The 21,752-nt window shown below is 33.0% G+C and overlaps 4 protein-coding genes across 5 annotated transcripts in view; 1 reads left to right on the top strand and 3 right to left on the bottom strand.

The window, feature by feature from the left end:
* Window positions 1–349: 349 nt before the first annotated feature.
* LOC135849360 (uncharacterized) lies at window positions 350–1,166 on the top strand. The gene is made up of 3 exons (XM_065369752.1): window positions 350–589; window positions 659–737; window positions 825–1,166. The coding sequence occupies exons 1-3, from the start codon at window positions 473–475 to the stop codon at window positions 1,073–1,075; spliced, it is 447 nt and encodes a 148-aa protein (XP_065225824.1). The 5' UTR covers window positions 350–472; the 3' UTR covers window positions 1,076–1,166.
* A 32-nt stretch (window positions 1,167–1,198) lies between these two features.
* LOC135849358 (nuclear pore complex protein Nup214-like) lies at window positions 1,199–8,312 on the bottom strand. The gene is made up of 19 exons (XM_065369750.1): window positions 7,989–8,312; window positions 7,779–7,917; window positions 7,497–7,702; window positions 7,235–7,422; window positions 6,817–7,167; window positions 6,555–6,745; window positions 6,124–6,489; window positions 5,966–6,051; window positions 5,688–5,901; window positions 5,494–5,618; window positions 5,243–5,424; window positions 4,998–5,153; window positions 4,712–4,915; window positions 2,266–4,638; window positions 2,117–2,196; window positions 1,934–2,032; window positions 1,739–1,858; window positions 1,475–1,649; window positions 1,199–1,398 (listed from the first exon to the last, which is right to left on the bottom strand). The coding sequence occupies exons 1-19, from the start codon at window positions 8,025–8,027 to the stop codon at window positions 1,371–1,373; spliced, it is 5,322 nt and encodes a 1,773-aa protein (XP_065225822.1). The 5' UTR covers window positions 8,028–8,312; the 3' UTR covers window positions 1,199–1,370.
* Window positions 8,313–9,025: 713 nt separating this feature from the next.
* Window positions 9,026–11,445, bottom strand: LOC135846355 (uncharacterized). 2 transcript variants are annotated; one of them, XM_065365397.1, is made up of 4 exons: window positions 10,227–11,445; window positions 9,880–10,157; window positions 9,664–9,791; window positions 9,026–9,580 (listed from the first exon to the last, which is right to left on the bottom strand). In XM_065365397.1, exons 1-4 carry the CDS (start codon window positions 10,306–10,308, stop codon window positions 9,499–9,501), a joined length of 570 nt encoding a protein of 189 aa, XP_065221469.1. In that variant the 5' UTR covers window positions 10,309–11,445; the 3' UTR covers window positions 9,026–9,498. The 2 variants fall into 2 exon arrangements, with proteins under 2 accessions (XP_065221469.1, XP_065221470.1); XM_065365398.1 differs by having other exon boundaries at window positions 9,026–9,568.
* Window positions 11,446–11,538: 93 nt separating this feature from the next.
* The window catches only part of Cow (Proteoglycan Cow), a 77,700-nt gene continuing 67,486 nt past the window's right edge, over window positions 11,539–21,752 (bottom strand). The window contains exons 4-11 of the mRNA XM_065365385.1: window positions 21,052–21,200; window positions 20,360–20,556; window positions 15,640–15,853; window positions 15,300–15,459; window positions 15,105–15,202; window positions 14,883–15,023; window positions 12,962–13,159; window positions 11,539–12,869 (exon numbers count right to left, since the gene is read on the bottom strand). Of these exons, the coding sequence (XP_065221457.1) occupies window positions 12,963–13,159; window positions 14,883–15,023; window positions 15,105–15,202; window positions 15,300–15,459; window positions 15,640–15,853; window positions 20,360–20,556; window positions 21,052–21,200 (1,156 nt within the window). The 3' untranslated portion in view covers window positions 11,539–12,869; window position 12,962. The remainder of the gene's footprint in view (window positions 12,870–12,961; window positions 13,160–14,882; window positions 15,024–15,104; window positions 15,203–15,299; window positions 15,460–15,639; window positions 15,854–20,359; window positions 20,557–21,051; window positions 21,201–21,752) is intronic.

Raw genomic sequence — 21,752 nt, 5'->3', positions numbered from 1 at the left:
GCGATTCGAAGTTGAAAAAAGCCAAGGAGAAAGGAGGGCTTTGTTTTTTTCAAAAAGAAAAGTATCAGCATATTCTTCTTCCTCAATTCCATTTCATGACTCCAGCTCCAGCTAATACTGAATTAAAAATTAAAATACAAGTATGAAGTTGACACCTCTGAGAGGTCAAGCAGTTGAGGACATGAAAAATTGAAGATTGCCTTACTTAATAAAAAAATACACTCGACAAACTGACAAAGTCGAGATCTTTGAGTTGAGACAATAAATTTTTGGATTTTTGCTACTTTTTTGGTCATTGCTGTCTAGCAGTAATTACGTTGAAATTACACAACTTTACGTAATTTTCTTATCACAAGTTCGAAAGTCGGCGTTCGGCGAACGAAAAATTGATAATTATTTTTCGAATTTCGAGACCAGGAAAAACTTTTGAAAACCATACTTTTTTAGGTCCACTTTTATTTAATGAGAAAACATGATTACTTCTGAAGAGACGCTGTGCCCGCTGTGTTCTGGAAAAGGCCAAAAGAATCATTTAGTCGCTGTGTTTTACAAAAGTCGAGAAGGTCTATACACTTGCGAAGATAAAACGGTAAGTTTCATCATGCTAATATGCTTTCCTTTCTTATTCATTTATATTTTATTGATATTTTGTTTCCAGTGCACTTATTTTTTGACTGATGCTGAAGGGAACCTCGTAAAATTCAACAAAGACTCGAATACAACTGGCTATATATTAGGTAAGATTTCATTTGTATTCAATTATAAGTAGCTACTAAAACTAAACAGCATCCGGCACGAACTTATTGAAAATATTCATGTTACAGATCGAACTCCTAAACGTGACGTTATAGACGAAGAACTCGATCATTTCTTCGATTCTCTTGGTAGCGCTTACGATAAAGACAGAGGCAATAATGACAATATTCAAATTCCTGTCAGTCAATCCTACGAGAAAGAATTAATTTCGCAGAAGCATGAAATCAAAAATGAAGTCATCAATGCAACAGAAAACCTAAAAATGGAAGATATATTCAAGACTGATTGTTCAGATTTAAATTTTGAAGACTTTTTGTAAACCTAACACGAATTTTATCAAACACACTTTCACCTGTACCTACCTATTGTAGAATTAAGATTCAAATAAATATACGCATGTTTTTTTCTTATTTCTTTTTTTTTAAATGAACTTGATACAGGCAATTGACAGAATGATTTAATAAATAAAAAAAACAAATCAATGATTTCATTACGTAAATAATGTATAAAAAATTAATAAAATATCAACTTTACAATATATCCTGATATCACCAAAGGAAGGAATCATCTTTCGGACACAAACAAGTAAATCACAATTAACTATGGTAGCTCATTCAACGCCAACTACTGAACGATTGCCCACTAAAACAGAAACACAATAAAATAAGCAACTTGTCGATTTTAAACCATATAATTTGTAATGATTTTCAAATCGTACCCGAAACCGGAAGAACCAAATGTTGGTTGAGACGGCGCAGCTCCAAACGACGGTGGAGAACCAAATCCTGCCGTAGGTTGCTGTTGAGCCAGGTTTCCAAAACCAATTGTATTTTGATCATTGGCTAAATTCTCAAACGAAGTGGGTTGCTGCTGAGTAGCACCACCAAATCCTCCTAAACATAGAAATAAGTACGTATTACTGACTAGTACGACTAATCAATATCATCAATTTGGAGGAAAACTTCCTCATTCAAGTACGTACCCATTGCGGGTGTATTTTGACCAAATAATTTGTTAGGACTGCTTCCAAATGATGGAGAACCACCGAACGACGGAGCACTTCCAAAAGCAGAGAACTGACCAGCAGGTTTATTAAAAACACCTTTTGAAACAAAATAAATCATAGGTATTTTTGTTCGTCGAACTTCGTATCGCTAGAAACTTTACGATCGCTTACTTGAAAATGCAGGCGGAGATCCGAATCCACCGGTGTTTTGTTGCTGCTGAACGGTACTTCCAAAACTAGGAGGTGAACCAAATCCTGCAGGAGTAGCTCCTAAAAAACGTGATTCATATTTCTATAATTTCCAGCGATAAATAAAACTAAAAACAGAAACTGAATCGTTGAGTAATTACATACCTTGGAAGGAAGAATTAGGAGTAGTATTGCTAAATGCGTTAGAACCAAAAAGAGATCCGCCACCGGCACCAGACCCGAACCTAACGAGGAAAAAAATCACCATTAGACAAATATCTCGACAATTCGTAATCTGGGAAAATCACACTCACGTATTGCTTTGAGTTGTAGCAGCCATTCCAGAAAACGTATTACTAGTTCCAAATATGGACGAGCCACCGCCTGTGCTAGTACCAAATACAGGCCCTGTACTGGATTGAAAACCACCTTGAGATTGGCCGCCGAATAAACTTTTATTTTCTTGATTAGCTGGTGTACTTTGACCACCGAATAAACTTTTATTCTCTTGATTAGCTGGTGTATTTTGGCCGCCGAATAAACTTTTATTCTCTTGATTAGCTGGTGTATTTTGAGGTATCCCAAAGACGCTTTTATTCTCCTGCCCAGCCGGCTGTCCGAATATACTTTTATTTTCCTGACTAGGTTGTGCACTTTGACCAAATAATGATCCTCCGGTTCCAAATATCGGTTTAGATGGCGTTGAAGGAGTCGTCGTAGTGCTTGGTTTCTGACTGAACACATTACCACCGCCGAATACAGAACTCGTGTTGGTAGCTGGTTTGCCGAATATCGAGCTAGTCGAAGCAGCCGTCGTGGTCGTAGCACTAATACTTAATCCGCCGAAAAACGAGCCAGCGAATGCGGCCGAACTGGCCGGCGGAGTATTTAGAGCTGGTGCAGATGTCAATGGTGGCGTAACCAAAGTCGGAGTGGTCGAACTAACCGCACTAATTGGTGTACTCGGAGATCCATAGACTGGAGTACTGGTCGGTGTCAGGGTTATCGAAACAGACACGTCGTTCGGTTCAGCTTGCGATACAGGGGTTCCGAAAGTAGCCGCCGTTGACGGAGGGTTGGCGAAACTGAAAGTATTGATGGCGGCGGTGGCACTGGTAGTGGATTCACTCGTGCTGGAAGGCTCTTCGGCGGTATTCTCCGACGTAATTTCCGATATAGTTACTCCACTGGTAGTAGTGGGCTTGGAAGCGAAGCTGAACGAAGTAAATACGTTACTTTTGGTAGACGTAGGCGTACTCGGAGCTGCAGTAGCAGCTGCTGCAGTCGGCGACGCTGGTTTTGTCCCGAATATAGAACTCGAAGACGAGAACGCGGCTCCGAAGTTGATCGTGTCAGCAGACGATGACGTTGGCGCTTTACCAAACAAAGAACTTGATCCGAAAATCGACGAACCAGTCGATGGAATCGCCGGTGCGGCGGAAGAGACAACGGTGGCGGTGGGTTTACCAAAGATTGAACTCTGGCTGGCAACCGTAGCTGGTGCACTAGGTGCGGTGAAAGCGATGGTAACCAGGCCCGGTATATTAGCTGGAGCTGAAGTCGCAGCAGGTTTCACTTCTTCGGCAGGTTTATCGGCAGCCAAAGTTGTTGCCGGGCTAGTAACTGGCGATGCTGTTTGAGCATTGTTGATTTGACTAGGTTGGCTCGGTTTAGCCCCGAATAAACTAGTTGTAGGAGGAGTAAGGTTAGAGGCGCTTGAAGTTGACGAACCCTTCGGTTTTATTTCTTTCTGAGTGAGATTCATAGCACCGGTAACATCTTTCAAAACATTCATATTAGTGGCTACGCTGCTGGCGAAATTTTGACCGAACAGAGACGTTCCCATGGCCGGAGCTGCAGAAGATAACGGCGAACCGATCGAACTAGATGTTGTACTGGGAGCTAATTTCAATCCACCGAATAGCGAAGATCCCACTGTATTAGTAGTACTGGTCGTAGTGGCTGTAGAAAGCTTCATACCGAAGAATGCACTATGCGATGGAGCACTCGTAGTAGCGGCGATGCTGGTTGTTGTCGTCTGATTAGATGTTTGAAAAGCTCGATTAAATGAATTGAATGTTATCGGTGTACTAGAAACCATACCGATCGGTTTCTCTACATTCTCCTTGTCGACTGAAGAGACCACAGCGATGGGTTTTGCAACTTCAGCGTCAGGTTTATCAACTCTAAACGCTGATACAGATGAAGAAAGCTTTAATGTCATACTTGGAACAACTTCGGGCTCAGTAATAGCCGATGGTTCTTCGATAAACGTTGATTCCAAATTGAAATTCATTCTAGTGCCAGTTTTTTTCGGAGTCGAAGACGCTACTTGTAAAGGTTCGCTGCTGAGTGTATTTTTGCCAGCTGCGTCATCGTCAGAGCTGACAGGCGAGACGAATTGTTGAGAAGGGTTCTCTACAGCAGATTCTGGCGCGCTGATACTCTTAGAATGTCTCTTCAATAAATTCTTCTTCGAACGTTCCAATTTGGCTGAACGAATATGATTCACTGCGTCCAGCGTACCGTACAATTCTTGCAATTTTGCTTGTTTACTGAAACTCAATTGAAATCGTTTCGCGTATTCCTTGACGCATTTTTCAGATATACTATTCGGATCTAGTTGGTTAGCCGAATTCGTTCCTAAGCTCAATACGTTTTTGGTTAATTCGGCTAGAGCTTGATCTCTGCGAAAAGACAAAATAAAAAATATAAAATCGGATAAAAAGTGGACGAAACTTCGCAACAGTATAAACTTACTCTGATAGAAGAGGAATTTCAAAAGATCTGTTGCTATATTCGTTATTGATACTGTTGGACGAAGGTTCAAACGACATTTGGTATCTCAACTTCTTCAATTTTTTCTCCAATGATTGCATTTCGAGCTTACGAATTTTGAGAATTTTCTGCTGCACTACGATTGTTCGATAGATGTTTTCCAATTTTGGAATTTTTGTCACCGACCTGAAAATTCGCAATCACAGAATTCGGATTAATTGAAGATTTCGTATTTTCAGGTTGCAAAATTTATTGTATCGGGACTCACTCAGGCGAATCTTCGCAAAACTTGAACCACATTTCATCTAGTTTCTTATCAGCTAATTCGATTTGACTCTGAATGTAGCGTATATTTGTTTCAATATTTTTCAGAGCGTTCACACTGGCTGGGTCGAGAGCTTGGGCTGCGGATAATGAACGGTACCTATGGTAAACGGAAATACATGATTTTTCAATAACATTTTTATTCAAATTGAAACCGTTCTGATGGCGAAGTAAATGACTAGAAATTACCCAGGATTATTTAGAAGAAAATATTTGGATTTTACATCTTTTACGCAGGCTGTAACTTCAATAATGAATGTTTTCAAGTTATCTACTTCGTTACGAGCACTATCGTTGAGTTCTTTCAAATTATTATTATTCGCTTCCAACTGAGAGATGATATTTTCACACGGACGACCGTTGCTTTGAACCTTCGCATAAATTTTAAAATTAATTTGGACGAAAGAAGTAGATTCAAATGAATGTAGATTCAGTCATACCTGAATACTAGCAGTGAGTTGTTTGAATTCTTGAATTTCACTTTCAAAAGCAGCAGCTTTCTTCTTCAAATTGTTAAGCGCTTCTTCGCGTTTCTTTTGTAAATTAATTATTTTTTGATTCGCATCTACGAACGAAAGAAAAAAAACTTGAGTTGACGAACGAGTGAAATTATTAATAAAAGCATTGTGCATACCTTCGCCTTGAATCTGAGGTGACTGAGTTTGTTGAATTGCAGAACCAAAATTGATCGTCGCAGCAGTAGCAGAAGCAGGAGGGTTTGGTACATCGTTTCGCACTTCAGCTAAAGAACTAGTCGCTGTAATCACAGGCTGCTGCTGTTGTTGTTGTTGATGCTGTTGTTGCTGCTGGAACTGGGAAGCTGGTTTCTGATTCAATAATACAGAACCCTACGAAGTACACATAATTAAAACTAGAAAAGTAATTCAAAACACGAAAGATGACTCTACGTACAAATTGAGATCCACTGTTCATCTGACCAATCGATACACTAGGGCTAACACTTGCAAAAGTCGACGTAACACCGAAATTACTCAAAGCTGTCGAAAAAATGATACAGAATTAGTTTGAAAAAAATTAATTTCAATTTCGCATGAATTTCAAAAACTTACGAGATGATATGGGATTCATATTGAACGACATTCCAGTCGTAGGAAACGATCCGGTTTCGCTGCTGAAATTTATTTGAGGAGTTGTCGCAGTAGGAATGCTAGTTTGAGGAGGAATAGACGTTTGAGGTGGAGTTGCAGCTTGCGTAGGTACAGGAGAAGGAGCAGCTGGTGCTACTTGAGATATCACCGGTTCGATTTTAGCTTGATTAGATACGTCTTCGGATGAGAAATATTGTAAGCTTGGAAGTGGATTGGGATTTGTACAAACTGGAGGTAAATTTGGTACGAAATTATTCACCAAATACAAACATAACAATCCTTCGTCGTTCAATATGGTGAATACAGGCATTGGGACAACTTGATCACCTGAAAACAGCGATAAATTAATAACTATTCAAATACTAGCTATACAACGATTTCTACCAATTTACCTATAGGTGTCTGAATATGAGAACTATAATCGATAGCTACGCCGATAGGGAATGTTTCATCCGCTCTGTTCATAGGTAAAACGACACGAGCTGAATCGTCCAAATTCCACTGATACCATAAATTTTCATCCGGCGAAAATCCCAAAACACCTACTTCCATAGCATTCGCAGAAGCAACAAATACGGTATTCCTAAACGAAAGACAATTTTTACATTTACGATTGTTTGAAATTATAACTCAACGTCGACGATGTCAAATTACCATTGAGGCACGTGTTGAAAATAAAACTGAGTAGGACGTAGGGTGCCACTACTGTAGCATATATCTTCGTAATTTACGTAAGTAACCGGCGCATTTTTCGGAGTGTTAACAACAACGATATGGACTTGAGAAACCTCGTCGTTAGAAACATATTGTTCTTGACCATTATAAACGCCAAGAAACTGAAACGGAGATAACCATTTCAAACTAGTAATGGTGCAAGGTTTCGTGAAAATTCCACTAGGCGGAGGGTAGTTCTTCATTGCTTTCAGCTCCGGAGTGTACTGGGTTAGAAAACCGTTGATATTACCGACAACTATTTGTTTGCCTTTAGGACTCCAACAAACACACCTGTGAAATGATTTCATCAAGTTTATTCGTTCATTTATTATACTCGATGAAAGCAAACAACACTTACGTCGCGTTTGATTCTTTCGGTAACCCTTTGAAATCAAAAGACGAACCAGCTCCAAACGTGTAAATATTCATCGTACCGTCAGAAATGCAACACGCTAACATTTGAGGATTACCCGGATTCCACATCAAATCGTTAACACGAGTACCAGCAACTGAAGATAATCTTACTTCGTTTCGAACCGATAAAGTCTGTAAAAGTAACAAACACATTTGAGAAACTCTTCGTTTTCTTCGATAAACCGTGGTAACCAATGCAAAATTACTTGTTTGAAGACCGAATCGATGTTATATATCCTCAAAAAAGGTGTTTCCTGTATGTTATACGTTACACTAAGAAGCTGTTGATCGGCATTAACGTCTATGTGGGTAGGAGCAGAAGGTAACGGAATGTTCCTATGCAAATAACTCGACAGTACATTTTTCGGATTGAAATTATGACTATTTTCGTAGACTTTTCCGCTTGGAATAACTGTAACGAAATCACTCGTATAAATATCTGCGTCAGTTAGACTAAATATGTACTTAGTAAGGAGAAATCGAGTTACTTTTTACACCGGATACTTCTCCGACAAAAATCAACCCGTAAGAACTACATGTAGCCAGTAAATTGGTACGGTTTTTGTAGACATTTTTCGAAGTATCTTGCCTCGTTTGCAGTTTACACAACTGCCGGAATTGTAAGCTCTGGAACAGATAACAACGAGATTACTAATATGCTCATTAGAAAATCACAATTAGATTAGTTTATACGTTACCTGGCATTCGAGAGCTGCCGGAGAATTGGAAGATGTCATTTTTGGGTTAGTTGTTCAAAACTGACAATATAACTAGAAGAAATTAAGGGTTTTATCAGTCATGCTCGAAACACCGATAACTGAAAAATGCAATGAAGCTAATGTTTTGGCTACAGCGGCAATTTTATGGAATTGAGCAATTTTTAAAGTACATTTAACTCACTGCACAATTCAATTTGAGGAAATTAAAATTTATTTCACGATAGAAAAATGAAATGATAGAAACTTCAAAAGAGTTGTTATAAAATAACGTTGAATCGTGAATCCTCAAAAATCCAACATCTATAAACTAAAGGAGGTTACACCAAAACCTGTTTTACAAAAAAAGAGGCGACACCCTCTCTCTTGACGAACCTTGGCCGCACCAGGCTTGTGTGACGTCACTTGGAAGAAGATCTCGTCTTGGTCAGAATGATATTTTAAGGATTTTCGATTTTTTTGGCTAAACAAAGGGGCTGGGGTAAAATTTTGTGAGAACATAATTGAAATATATTAAAATTTACTATCGATTGGTATAAATTTCATATAATTTTGTGCAATAATGACCATTTTACAAATATTTTTATTTCCGGATTCATTTCTTAAACTTCGAAGTTTAACTTCAAGTTTAAATTATGGTATTGAAATTATACTCAAAATTTTCAGTCAACCCATAAGTATTTCAAAATATCAAAATGTTTGGAATTCTGTACTCTTCAATACGGTTTCTTTTTCAAATAGCTAGCCTTCGTTACATTAGTGATGGTGATAATTTTAATTAACATTCAATGCTCGCCTACTTACAAAATGAAGCTTTAAATTTCGAAAATTATGCAGAAGCAGAATCTAAAATTCTAAATTCATAATTTTTTACAAGCACCTACCTGTAACAAAACAGCTTCGGAATTTGCATTTTCAGCAGCTTGCTTTTAAAAATTATCGTTAAAATAATTAGGTATCCTGTTTCAATTTTTTGTAGTTTTGGTGACGGTGAACGTATCGAATAAATAAAATATCAATCATTTTTACCATATATGTATTCTTGATTCTTGTTATATCACATCGATTCAATATCTATCAATACAAAATGTTCACAAAATACATATAAAAATCACAGTCTAATAAGACGGATATAAAACATATAGGTGTTTATGATAACAGGATTATTTTTTAAAAAAAATGATAGGACATTCGCGATATAAGGTATGTTACACTATCTTATAATCATATTAAAATAATAAAAAGTACACAGATTTTTTGGTGAGACTGAAGGGGAAACTTTTTTTCCAGAAAGAGTTCTACATGAGAAGTTCTGAATCATCCTACAATAAAATATTTCCACTGTTTCGCCCAAAGAAGGTAAAGTACTCGAGCATTTTTTTCTGTAATAAAATATTAGGTATATGGAATGATGTATCAGAATTCAGAATCTTCCAATTCGAATTTTCTATCATTTCATCACCATAAATCGCCCATTCGACGTGATTGATTGCTAGTTGCTACCAGAACTCTCGCGATTGGATAGGGGATAAACCTCTCGGCCGCTGCGATAAACCTCAATCCTAAAACAATACCTATGAAATAATGAGAAAATGAGATAATACAATATGTATTAATAAAACATACGCTTGTCAGTAGTTGAAAATTTGAAACGTACACATCATCGTGGATGACTTTAAGGTTGTTAGTAATAACACTAATGATACGTAAGTTCTCCGAAGAATCCGGATCAAAATGAGGAATATCTGATTGACTACTAACGACTTCAAATCTTCCTCCAGGCACCTAGAAACAAGATACACATTCATATTAAGTATTTAAATATAATGTTTGATATTAAATTTATAACGCCAGTATTTAAAAAAGTACGTACTCGGACTTCGACAACAAACTCTTGAAAAATCGTGTTCCTAAAATTGAGTTCCATTTCTCGAGAGGGAATATTTGGATTTTCACTAGTAAATATCACTATAAAATTTTCACTATGCATCCACTTTTTGTCAACCATCACGTTTTGATCATTTAATTCGATATCTCCACAAGTAACCGTCAACTTCTCATTTCGTAACCAAGCAAAAACCACGAATTTGAAATAGTTCATGGGGTTCAAAGGGAAAGGAACAGCTCGAAGTCGATCCAGAATATCTATGTCTGGAATAACGCAATTTAAACTAAAAATCATACATTTAACTTATTCTATCAAATCTGTATTTCGTATACCTGTTTGATCGAAGAATATCGGAAGCACTGCAGACAAATAACTTCTTAGAGAAACTAAATCAACGTCATCGCGTTTGTTCATGGCTGTAATAGATACAACAGTCACAGCTTTTGTATATGTAGATTACCTTCTTCGCATTACTTCGCATAACGTAAGTACTTTTTGAAAGCACAGCAAAGCAATTCCACTCTTAAGGAGATTTTTTGGTTTTTCACAGTTTTTCTAAAATTTGTTGTTGTTGATGAATGATGAACAGTGAAATTTTTATCACACCAGATCACACCTGTCGAAAATCAAAAATGTGACTGCCACGTGCTTGGCTATCAGCATGCATATTGCATATTACAGCTGTTGCCAATTTTCGACTCTGTAACCGTTGTTCAAGTTCAACTTTTGAATTTTATTAAATTTGTAAATTTTCAATTTTGTCTTTATAATAAATTTTGAATTAAATGAATTTCGTTATGGCCGACTCTAATTCTACCGAAAAGGAATAAATTAGATATATGTAATGTAATCGAAAAAGGAAGTGAAATATTTGATATTCCATTTTAGCTTAGCTCAATTGAAAAAAAAATGATCTTAGTTGGCCTTTGATTTTTTTTTAGATGACTTTATTTTTAATTTATGTAATAATTTCAGATTGAAAATAAATAAATTAAATTCGAAAATGAAATTTATCATATTGAAAATTTATTATGGATCCAAAATCCTATTTTTCGATTGATCTCTATTTTTTTTTTTTTTTTTTTTTTTTTGAAATAAAATCATTTAGAATTTAAATATCTAACAATGTTCCAAAGTTTTTTTGTTTTCTCGAAGTTCAAACCCCATTATTCTCAGGGCTGCAAGAGTAAAGTATAAGATAAGAGTAGGAAAGAGTATGATTTTTCAGGGCTTTCAAAAGAGCAGAGTAAGAGTAAGAGCAGCCTTTTGTACTGAAGTGAATTATCTATTTTTAAACCATGTTTTTTATCATTTTTTTCCTTTTCTTGTCTTTCAAAATTTGAAAACACACTTTCACAAGAAATTTGAATTTTTTTTGAACGTTTGAAATATTTTGTTCAATTAATCAAATTAATTAAAAAAAAAAAAAAAAAAAAAATAGGAAAAAAGCTGGAAAAATTCAATTTTTAATTTTGGTGTTATTTTTGAAAAGGTTGAATTTATTAAAAAATTCTCTTCGAGTCAAATTCGATTTAAAAAAAAAAAAAACTGAAAACGCGCAATAAACTCCTCTGCTAATCGTGTGAAGTGAAATTGTCCAAATATCACCTTCAATTTCTAAAAATTATAAAATAAACAACCCTCAATAACTAAATGCATTTATTAAAAAACTAAGAAAACAATTTTTTTTTATCAACTACATTGCACCCGATAAAAGTAAAATACCGCGCTTTAAGCAACACATTTATAAAATTGCTAACACAAATGGAAGCGCCAGACTGTACTCATCTCTACCTTTGTACTTATTGCACGGTATCGGACATCCGACATTAATTTCTAAAATTAAAAAATATTTATCGAGTATTACATTGTGCGAGTATATAACACGATTGCGTAATAAAAACCTAATCATACATTTAAAGCATTTACAGATGGACGGGAGAATTGAAACAAAAAAATAATAATAAAATAAAATACCTAAACTTAGAGAATACTGGAATGTTTTGTTTTTTATTTTCATTTTTTTTTTCGTTTACTTCAACTTGATTCAATGCGGTAAGTAAAATTAAAAAACACAAAAAAATATATATAAATCAACAACTATGGCGAATTAAAATACCATTCGTAATACCTATTAAAATTCCTTTACAGTCTTTTCAACAATCATCTACTTTCTTTTCCCTTCACCATAGAAGACTCGAATTGCTTCGGAACAAAAATCAAGCGTTCTCGTTTTAATATACTGTATCAATATAACCGAAACCATTCTACGATCAAACGTATAACAAACAAGAATCAATAAATTTATAACCATAAAGAATTACAAGAAAAAAAAACCTTACAATTATTGTAAAAACGAGTTAACAAAAACATATAAAATAATAATATACATTTAAAAAGACGTACACTTAATGATACATACAAATTAAAAAAAAAAAAAAAGAAAAGAAAGAGAAGAAGAAACATTCAAATAATAAATTCAAGCGAAATTTTAAAAACACTCAAAATTCTACCTAGTACATATACGAGGAAGGAAAACACTCGACGATTTATAATGCTTAGTAGGTATTTCGTTCGTTAATAAATCGTACGAAGAGACGAGAAGAATTTGTTTCTTGTTACTTATCATTTATGGCACACAATCATAGATAATTGTACAAAAAAAAAAAAAAAAAAAAAAAACAAGATCAACAGCCGGAAAAATGCACTAACAGCGCCAATAATAAATTGAATGGAGGTAAATGCTATTACATGGCACACAATTACATACATAAAGTACATTAGTTGTTCGGTTTTTGTTTTATAAGGTAAGTACGTAAGGAAACAAAATAAAAACGGGGAAAAGAGCTATTTTCTATGGGTTATTTAAGCGAGTAGAATAGGTACACATTTATGATTTAAATATCGTAATGTTTAACAGAATAAGTAAAAATCACACCGATACATGTATTAAAAATTAGTTTCGCAGCATTTTCCTGTGAACAGAGAAAAATAACCATAATTAAAATACTTGAAACAAATACTTTTTTTTTTTTTTTTTGAAAAAAAGGCTCAGATTTTTTCATACTTTAAAATTCTAATGGTTGATCTCCGCTGCCATTGAAATCATCGTCATCGTCGCTATCGTCGTCATCATCGTCATCGTCGTCGCTGTTATTGTTCATTTTTTTACTTCCAAAATTATCCATATCATTGGGTTTGGGTTCAAATTTCACCGGTTCTGGAGTGGGCTTCTCCGTAACACTGGCTTTGATGAAATATAAATCTGCAAAAAAAGAAAAGACATGTTGAATCGGAGCTGATAAGAAATTCAAATTTTTAAACGTATCGTTAGGTCTGAAGATTCATTTTTAAAGATTTTAGCCTCTCTCTCTTACAATCCTTCTTTCCTTAGCTCAAAAATAAGTGAAAAAATGAAAATCGACTTCAAGGCAATTTTATTCTGCAATGTTTCTTTTCGTTGAATTTTTTTTTTTTACATAGGAAAAAACCGAAAACATGACAGATTACGAAGTAAAATGCGAGGGTCAAAAAACGAAACATAATCATTCCAATGTTTAAAAAAAATCAAATTAAACATGAAAAATTTTAAAATTTGGGTGTTAAAATTAAATCTTGTTTTTTTTTTGAAACATGATTTGAATTTTTTCAAATAAAAAAAAACCTCAATAATTTGAAAAGGACTCATATTTTTTTAATAAGAATTAAAAAATGATATTGATATTTTGGCATTTCATCCAATAAAAGTGAAAAATAGAATCTCTTTCTTTTCCTGAAATGTTCCATTTTGTCGTAATTTTTTAAAAAGAGAAGAAAAATTGAAAACATGACCGATCACTTTTAACCTAACGAAATATCATGCGAGGGTAAATATTTTGTCGAATTAGCAAAAAATCCGAACTTAGTCATTCATACCTTGAAAAAAATTCAAAATAATTTTTTTCAAAATATCTATCAAAAATAATTTAAATTCAAGAGCATAAGTAATTATCTTTTTTTTTTCAATTCAAGAAATTGAAAAACAATATTTTACACAAAACATGATAATCACAATACATTTAAAAAGAACTGCACAATCAAAAACTTCCGAGTAGAAATTTTTTTTGGGGGGGAGGGTGGAATGATATTTCAAAAAACGATGGAAAATGTCGGAAAAGAATGATTAGAGAGTTGCAAGTCTATTTTACAAAATTCAATGAAACATCTGTAAAACCTTTCAATTTTATCGAGCTAAATTTTTTAGTAAATTTCCCAGTGGATCATATTATGCTTGGTAAAAAAAAATAAATAAATAAATTTTCTTGAATTTTTGTCAACACTCACATGTGAAGAAATACCTAAATGCAATGCAAAAAATTAAAAAAAAAATTAAATACACTAAAATAACGAGCAAAAATTTAAAAAAACTTCTTTTGGTAAAATCTATTTTTTTTTTCGAAATTTCTCTTTTAAATTAATGAAAAAAGCTCTAAACATAATATTCAAATTTTTAAAAATATTTTAAAAAATTGAATTTTAAAAAAAGGAAACAATAATTGGTAAAAATTGTAAACATGGTAACAATAATTGTATATCTTGACCAATGATGATACGAATTTCAAAATTCAGTTCATTCAACAAAAAAAAAAACATTATTAAAAAATTCAAGGAAAATGTGTACAAAGAAAAAATAATTTAAAAATCGAAGAATAATTTCAAAGGCCAATAAAATCAAAACCAAATTTGAATAAAAAAAATTACAGCACAAATTATTCAAAAAATCGGCACATTTTCAACACAAACGATGCAGCGAAAATGATTTTAAATAAAATTTCTGAAAAAATCACAACTCGAGAAAACTAATCCAAAGTAAAGAAACACTGAAGCAAAATTTCAACATTATTTTGCCCACTGCTCTCTATCTGAAATTTTTTCCCTATCTCAAAATTCTGGGAATCGTGTAAAATTATTTTCGAACCACTGAACCGGTTCAAAAAACATCAACCTACCGCAATCGACTTTTCCATGGGTTCTCGAATTGGAGAACTCGACTCCGTGTTTGTTCACACACCAACACATTCCGGTCGCTGAATGGCACTGCATCGATTCATAATAGCCTTCGGAGTCGCAAGTAGGAACATATACTCCAGCTGGATGGAAACAAAGAGTTAATAATAGGTACTCGAGTTGATTGAAAAAAAGTATATTAATTAAGATTATTCGCTACTTACTCATAATGTGTTGTGGTATACGTTTTCTAACCGCTGCGCAAGGTCTTTCAGACTTCATGAAACAATAACACCATTCAAACGGGCTAATGAATATATCCCTACAGGGTGATCATCGAAAAAACACCACGGTTAATTTATTTGGTATACCAATAACAACAGGTGCTACTATATGCGAATGATCTATGTACTAGGTACCTGTTCGTATCGCACATATCGAGGAAAGGTTTAATACAATGTTCATTTTGATCGTGTTCCAAATCATACAACTCTTGCAGAGTCAGCTGCCCATCGCCGTCTAAATCTAAATGCTTAAACATCCATATAACTTCCGGTTTACATCCAAAAGATACGATATCTGCGTAAAAAAAAAGAAGAAAAGAAAACGTAGGTAATTTAAAATTAAACAAACGTTAACTTAGGCAAGGTAAAAGAAGAAAAAAAAGGTAATAACTTTTCAGCAACCGAGTAAAAAATACATAAAAATAAAACATTTCAATCAGTAAACGGAAATAAGAAAACCGATAAGTTTAGCTACCTTTTCCTTTATACTCGGGTCTTCTTTTGTTTTCCGCTTTGATAACGGAGAACCAATCCAATAATCGATTACCCATACTTTTTAAAGCCGCTTCCGAGCATTCCTTTTTCTTGTTTGATTTCACCGGGAAAGGCTTTTCGTCGGTAACTTCGTTTTCACCTCGGGATCGGTCTTTTTCATAATGATAAGACGCTTCGGTATTAAAATACAGATCCTATAAAGCGAAAAACCTTTTAACGTTTCAATTTGTACAACTTAATAATTCACAAATTTAATAATCTCAGTTCATTTCCACCTTTAATAAATTGCCCTGCTTTGGAATGCTCGATGAAATGTTAATCTACGAACAAAGCTCGCCTTGTACCTCGTTGGTGCAAATTTTATGTAGGTAGCTAGGTACCCAGAACTAGTCGTGATTAAAAATTAAAAATTAAAATTCCATCTCGAGTAATTAGCCTTATGCGCCGTTTTGTTGATTATTATTTTCAATTTTTGTTTCCTTTTAGATTTCTTTCTTTCATCGACCAAGTCGATTACTCGGTATTTATTATTTTTAAAACGAATTATTCGACAGTGAATCGTACGGTTTATGAAAAATCTTTCGTAATATTCACATCTGAAATGGACGTAGTTCATTTGTAAGTCCAGCTTTGTATTTGTACATTCGCGTTAACGAAATTATTCAAATTTATACTTCAACTAGAGAAGTAAAAAAAAAGAAAAAATGAGCACGAGAATCGTAAATTTTAGAAAAAATTCGTATGATTTTTAAGCCTACGTTGTTTCTGACTTTTTTATTATTCATTAATCACCATAAAAAGTGAACTTGTATGAGAAATTTAAATTAGAAATCCGTTTTTGATTGCAACAAGTGTTTGATACTTGATGATATTTTCGAGAAAAAAAAAAGAAAAGAGTAGGTAAAGCATAAATACCAAAATAGAATATTTCAAACCGAAAATGAAGCAAAAAATCTTTCTCGCGGAAAGTGAAAAAGTGGAAAAAAGAAAACAAATCTTCAAAGAGAAATGATGAACATTAATTTAAAATGAAAATAGAACTCGCTTTGCTTTTGAAGTAATTTCTAAAAAATTTCAACACCTGTTTTTTTTCACAAAGAGGAAAAACAAGGAAATGGAATTATTAAATTTAAAAATATGGATCATTTCGTGGTGAAATACGAAACATTTGATTATTATTTTGTAATGTTACCTAGATAGGTATACATTTCTTTTATTCGTTTTAAACAATGTAATTTCAGCGTTATTCCTAGACCAACGCGATGACAATGACATAATGTTGAAAGCAAGCCACCTCTTCAAATAAGATGACGAAAAGAAAGAGATATACCCCACCAGCAGAAAAATTTTAGAAAAAAAAAGAACATCCCAGAATACACCACCACGTCTTTAGATTTTCGATTTTTGATGACATTTAAGAATCAAATTTGGGCCATTATCCATAAAACAATTGAAATTTTTGAAGGAATTGAAAACAGAAAGTTGAAATTTGGTCAATACTCCATTTTCGATGTTCAGTATATTGATTGGCGGAAGTTTTGAGCTAGTTCTGAATGACTGACGTTATCTTTCTGTTTCAAAAATGCGTACCTACTTATACTTTATGACTGAAGACAATGTTGAATTTCTAAATTTATTAAAGTGATCACAAGGAAGGTTAGCCACACCAAATTTCAGTTTTTTACGTTAATTCAAAATGATTTTGATTTTTAAAATAAAAAATAAACCAAATTTGGTTTTTTTACTTATTTTTTTTGAAAAAATTGAAAAACTGAATTTGGTTTTTAGATGTATTGTGCAGCTCTTTTTTGATGTTTTTTTGTTCAATTAATTTTTCTAAAATTTGGGCTAAAGCTATCAAAAAAAAACACAGGGAAAATCAATCTCGCCATTTTTCAACTTTCTATTTCAATGGTGATTTCGATTTCATCAGATTTCAACGTTTTCATAAAAAATATAAACCAATTTTAATTCGAAAAAATTTCCCAAAAAATCGAAAAATGAAATTTTGTTTTGAGAATTATTTTGGAATGCATCTTCGATTTTTTTTTAATCCGGCATAAAAAAATTAAAAAATCCTAAATCCTTCAAAGTGACTACAAAAGAAAGTTATTCTCGCCAAAGAGCTTTTTACCTCAATTTTCACTAATTTCAATTTTTTTATGAAAAATAAACTGAATTATTGATTTGCAAAAATAAATTGACAAATTAAATTTGGTCTAAGGTGTATTTTTACATACTTTTTAGTTGGTTTTTTTTGGTTCAGTGTAAAAAAGAAATTTAAATTTAGCTCAAGTAAATCCATCAAAACAATCACAAAGAAGGCTATTCTCACAAAATTTCAGCTTATTACCTCAATTTTAACAGATTTCGAATTTCTCATGGAAAATAAACAAAATTTCATTTTCAAAAGTTTGTCAAAAACCAAAAAGTAAAATTTGGTCTCAAGATGTATTTTTTGATACATTTTTCGATTTTTTTTTGTTCACTATAGAAAATTTTTCAAATTTGGCCCAACTAAATCCATCAAAGGAACCACAAGGAAGGTTAACCACAGTAAATTTCAGCTTTTTACCTCGATTTCTTCAGATTTTAATTTTTTATGAAAAATAAATCAAAATTGATTCTAAAAAAATTTTACAAAAAAATCGAAACATGAACTTTGATCTCAAAAAGTACCGAATTTGAATACTTAACTGATTTTTTTTTGATCAAATATAAAAAAAGAAATTCAAATTTGCCTTTAGGAAATCCATCGTAATGACCACAAGGAAGGCTACTCTCACCAAATTTCAGCTTTCTACCTCAATTTCAACAGCTTCTGTATCTTTCATAAGAAATGAACGAAATTTAATTTTCGAAAATTCATCAAAAAATTAATATGGGGTATTTTTGGATACTTTTTCGATTTTTTTTGGTACAGCGTAAGAAAAGAAATTTCAATTTGACAAATTTGACCCAAGTAAATCTATCAAAATGAATCAAACAAATATTTGGTCTAAAATGATTCTTTTGGATGCTTATTCCGATTTTTTTTTGTTCCAATGTAAACAATTTTCAAAGTTTTGGCTTAAATCTATCGAAAAGCCACCACAAGAAAAGTTGATTTCAACTCTTTAAATTTTAACCAATTTTTTATTTTTTAATAAAAAATACCTTAACGAAATTTGATTTTCAAAAATTTTTCAGGAAAACGAAAAACAAAATTTAGTCCTGAGGAGTATGCTTGAATAAGTACTTTTTCAATTTTTTTTTTGATGCAATGTAAAAAAAAATTAATTTGCCCCAAGCGTAAGGAAGGTAATAATCACACATAAAAGTTCAGCTTTCAAATCTCAATTTCATCAGATTTTGATTTTTTCATAAAAACTAAATCAAATTTCACTCTCAAAAATTTTCCAAAAATATTTAAAAAATGAAAATTTGGCCCAAGTAGACCTACCGACTTGACTACAATGAAATTTGTAATCACACAAAATTTCAACTTTTTATCTAAATTTCATCAGATTTTGTTTGTTTTTTTTTTTCATGAAAAATGAATCAGACTATCAAAAATTCGCCAAAAAAATCGAAATATGAAATTTGGTCTTTAGGAGTAATTTGGGTGCTTTTCGATTTTTTTTTTTTTGGCCCAGTATAACAAAAATTAAAGTGTCTAAATCTATCAAAGTGACCACAAGAGAGGTTATATTCTCACCTAATTTCAATTTTCTACCTCTTTTTCAACAAATCTTGATTCTTCTATTTTAAAAAAAAAACTTGATTTTCAAAACATTTTTTTTTAATAAAAAAATGAAATTAGGTTTTAAGGTGTATTTTTTGATGCATTTTTTTTCAATGTAAAAAAAATTATAATTTTGAAGCACATGAACACCCCCTTCCTCCCTCGCCTACAAGTGAGTTCCTCTGAGATCAAAATTATTCTTCGATGTTCAGCTTCCAGGAATTCTTCAAGTTTAATGATCGAAAACAATAAAAAATATTCTTCTTTTCGCGCTATTTTTACCCATCTTACTCGAAAAATGGGCAAACATCGCGCATAATATGCAAAGTAACCTCATTATTCAACAAAAATAGAGACCTCGAGCATCACTCTAAATTCCATTTTCATTTGGCGCATTAAAAATCGATGCCATCTTTATTACCGATCTTAAAACGGATTCGAATTCAGCTTATACGAAAGTTGGAAGTTTATAAATTTGCATGAAAATGTACACAAACGTCATGAAGATCTGTAACAGTTTTCAATCTCTCGTAAATATTTAATCTAAATTGATTCCCTCTTTTTAGTACGTAGATAGGTAATCACATTAATAGAATCTTTACGCAGCATACGATAGCATTATAAATTCGAGTTCACCGAAACTTTCAGATACAAAGCAAAAACTTTCGGCAGGATTTTGATAATGGTAAAACTCAATTATCAAAAACCGAAACCGCAGATATTGACATTTCCTTTATATATAAAATTCCATCGTATATTACCCCTGGAAAGAAACCTAATATGTTTATTTGATGAAAAAGCAATTCTGCTGTTGTAGCATAATTTGACTTTCCAAAGCAAAGTACCTACTCGTGTATTATACATACGAGTAAAAAACCCACATTTGGACCAACCAATAATACATGAAATTAAAACTAGCTACCTACATATTTATGTACGTATATTAAATAACGTGGGTATGTGGGTAAAAATTTACCTTATACGATTTAACATCGTTATTCTTGGTATATTTTATGTATTTGTAGTGTTTATTTTCGTATTTGAAATCCTCCGGAGTTAATGAGTATTTATCCACGATATTCTGTTTACTTTCGACCTTTTTCTTGGGTTTATCGAACGAGTATTTACTTTTTCCAACCATCGAAGATCCGCTCGACTGTTTTTCGGCCGAGTCTATAGAGAAAAAAACCAAGAAAGAAAAAAAATCAGCTATACGAGAAAAGCACCGTTGTACAAATCTTTACGAATAATTTTCTTAATTAGAAGCAATTAAAAGCGTAAAAGAGCTCGAGCACTTTAACCCGAACTTAAAAGCTGCCACGCCAATTACCGCCGCAAAATTGTACCGAAAAAAAAAATCGATTCGGTAAATCTACAACACGGTGAAAGTTTTTCAACAAAATTTACACAACTGCCAGAGTATAGTATAGAAACTTAAAAACGAGAGGAAAAAAACTTTTCAGCGAAATAATTAGACTGAAGAACGAGATGAAGAGCGGTATAAAAATTGGACAGCTCATATATAAAAACTTAATTGATAAACGTTTCGTCGTTATGAAGTCACGTTCTTTTTCTTTTATTCGGCTTTGGTAAGTTTTTAGTCGAAGCGAAAAATACCTGCCAAGTTTTTTCTCTCGTTTTTCCTTTTTCTTTCTTTTTTTTCTTTACCTTTACATGGACAGAATCCTTTGCACACGGCTTTTATAGATGAGTTGTAGAGACAGTTGTGATAATCGAGTCTACATATCGAACTGTACGTGCGATTGTCAGCTCCGCAGATGAACACCGGTTTCTTGATTGGACAAGGATTGCATTTTCTGAAATGAAAAAAAAAAGCAAAAAACTTTATATACGAGTATAAGTAAAATAAAAAGACGACAAAAGTCGAAAAATATAACACATTTCCACCGCAATTGTCTCCGAGTGAAATAAACAATATGGAAGTGAAATTCTATACAGCGAAAAGATACACTTTATGAAACGTTTTCAAAATAATATGGTGGATATACATATATGAACTCGAAACACCATTCTCTCGTCATAACTTATTCGCTTGGAACGAAGCTGAGAATTTTATTGGCGTTATATTAAATTTCCGCATTCGTCCCGAAGAATGTGAAAAATTTTTTTTAGTTCTCAAATTGAAATTTATAGTGGTACGATATTATAGCGTCGAGGAGTGTATAGGTTTGGAGAATGGAGATCTGCGAAGTACTATAAGGCCGTTCTGTAAAAACTATAGCCGGCTAGATACGCATAAAGGGTTTATAGCATAAGTCCTCCTTCTCTATCTCTCTCTCTTTCTCCTCGAAGCTGAATTAATTAAAAATATTTTGTATTCGAGGGAAACGTCTCACAATGCGATGAGG

Source organism: Planococcus citri, chromosome 5 (assembly GCF_950023065.1).
Source record: "Planococcus citri chromosome 5, ihPlaCitr1.1, whole genome shotgun sequence".
NCBI classification, from domain to species: domain Eukaryota; kingdom Metazoa; phylum Arthropoda; class Insecta; order Hemiptera; family Pseudococcidae; genus Planococcus; species Planococcus citri.
The sequence above is the reverse complement of the archived record's forward strand: the minus strand, read 5'-3'. Positions and strand labels throughout refer to the sequence as shown.

Bases quoted from the DNA above. Each gene is read 5' to 3' on its own strand.
- LOC135849360 (XM_065369752.1), top strand. From the start codon at position 473: ATGATTACTTCTGAAGAGACGCTGTGCCCGCTGTGTTCTGGAAAAGGC. The intron at 590-658 runs GTAAGTTTCATC...TTTTGTTTCCAG, and splicing joins ACACTTGCGAAGATAAAACG to TGCACTTATTTTTTGACTGA. The intron at 738-824 runs GTAAGATTTCAT...TTCATGTTACAG, and splicing joins TACAACTGGCTATATATTAG to ATCGAACTCCTAAACGTGAC.
- LOC135849358 (XM_065369750.1), bottom strand. From the start codon at position 8,027: ATGACATCTTCCAATTCTCCGGCAGCTCTCGAATGCCAG. The intron at 6,746-6,816 runs GTAATTTGACAT...TCTTTCGTTTAG, and splicing joins TTTCAACACGTGCCTCAATG to GAATACCGTATTTGTTGCTT. The intron at 4,916-4,997 runs GTGAGTCCCGAT...GCGAATTTTCAG, and splicing joins TTTTGCGAAGATTCGCCTGA to GTCGGTGACAAAAATTCCAA.
- LOC135846355 (XM_065365397.1), bottom strand. From the start codon at position 10,308: ATGAACAAACGCGATGACGTTGATTTAGTTTCTCTAAGAAGTTATTTG. The intron at 10,158-10,226 runs GTATACGAAATA...GCGTTATTCCAG, and splicing joins GATATTCTTCGATCAAACAG to ACATAGATATTCTGGATCGA. The intron at 9,792-9,879 runs GTACGTACTTTT...TCTTGTTTCTAG, and splicing joins AGTTTGTTGTCGAAGTCCGA to GTGCCTGGAGGAAGATTTGA.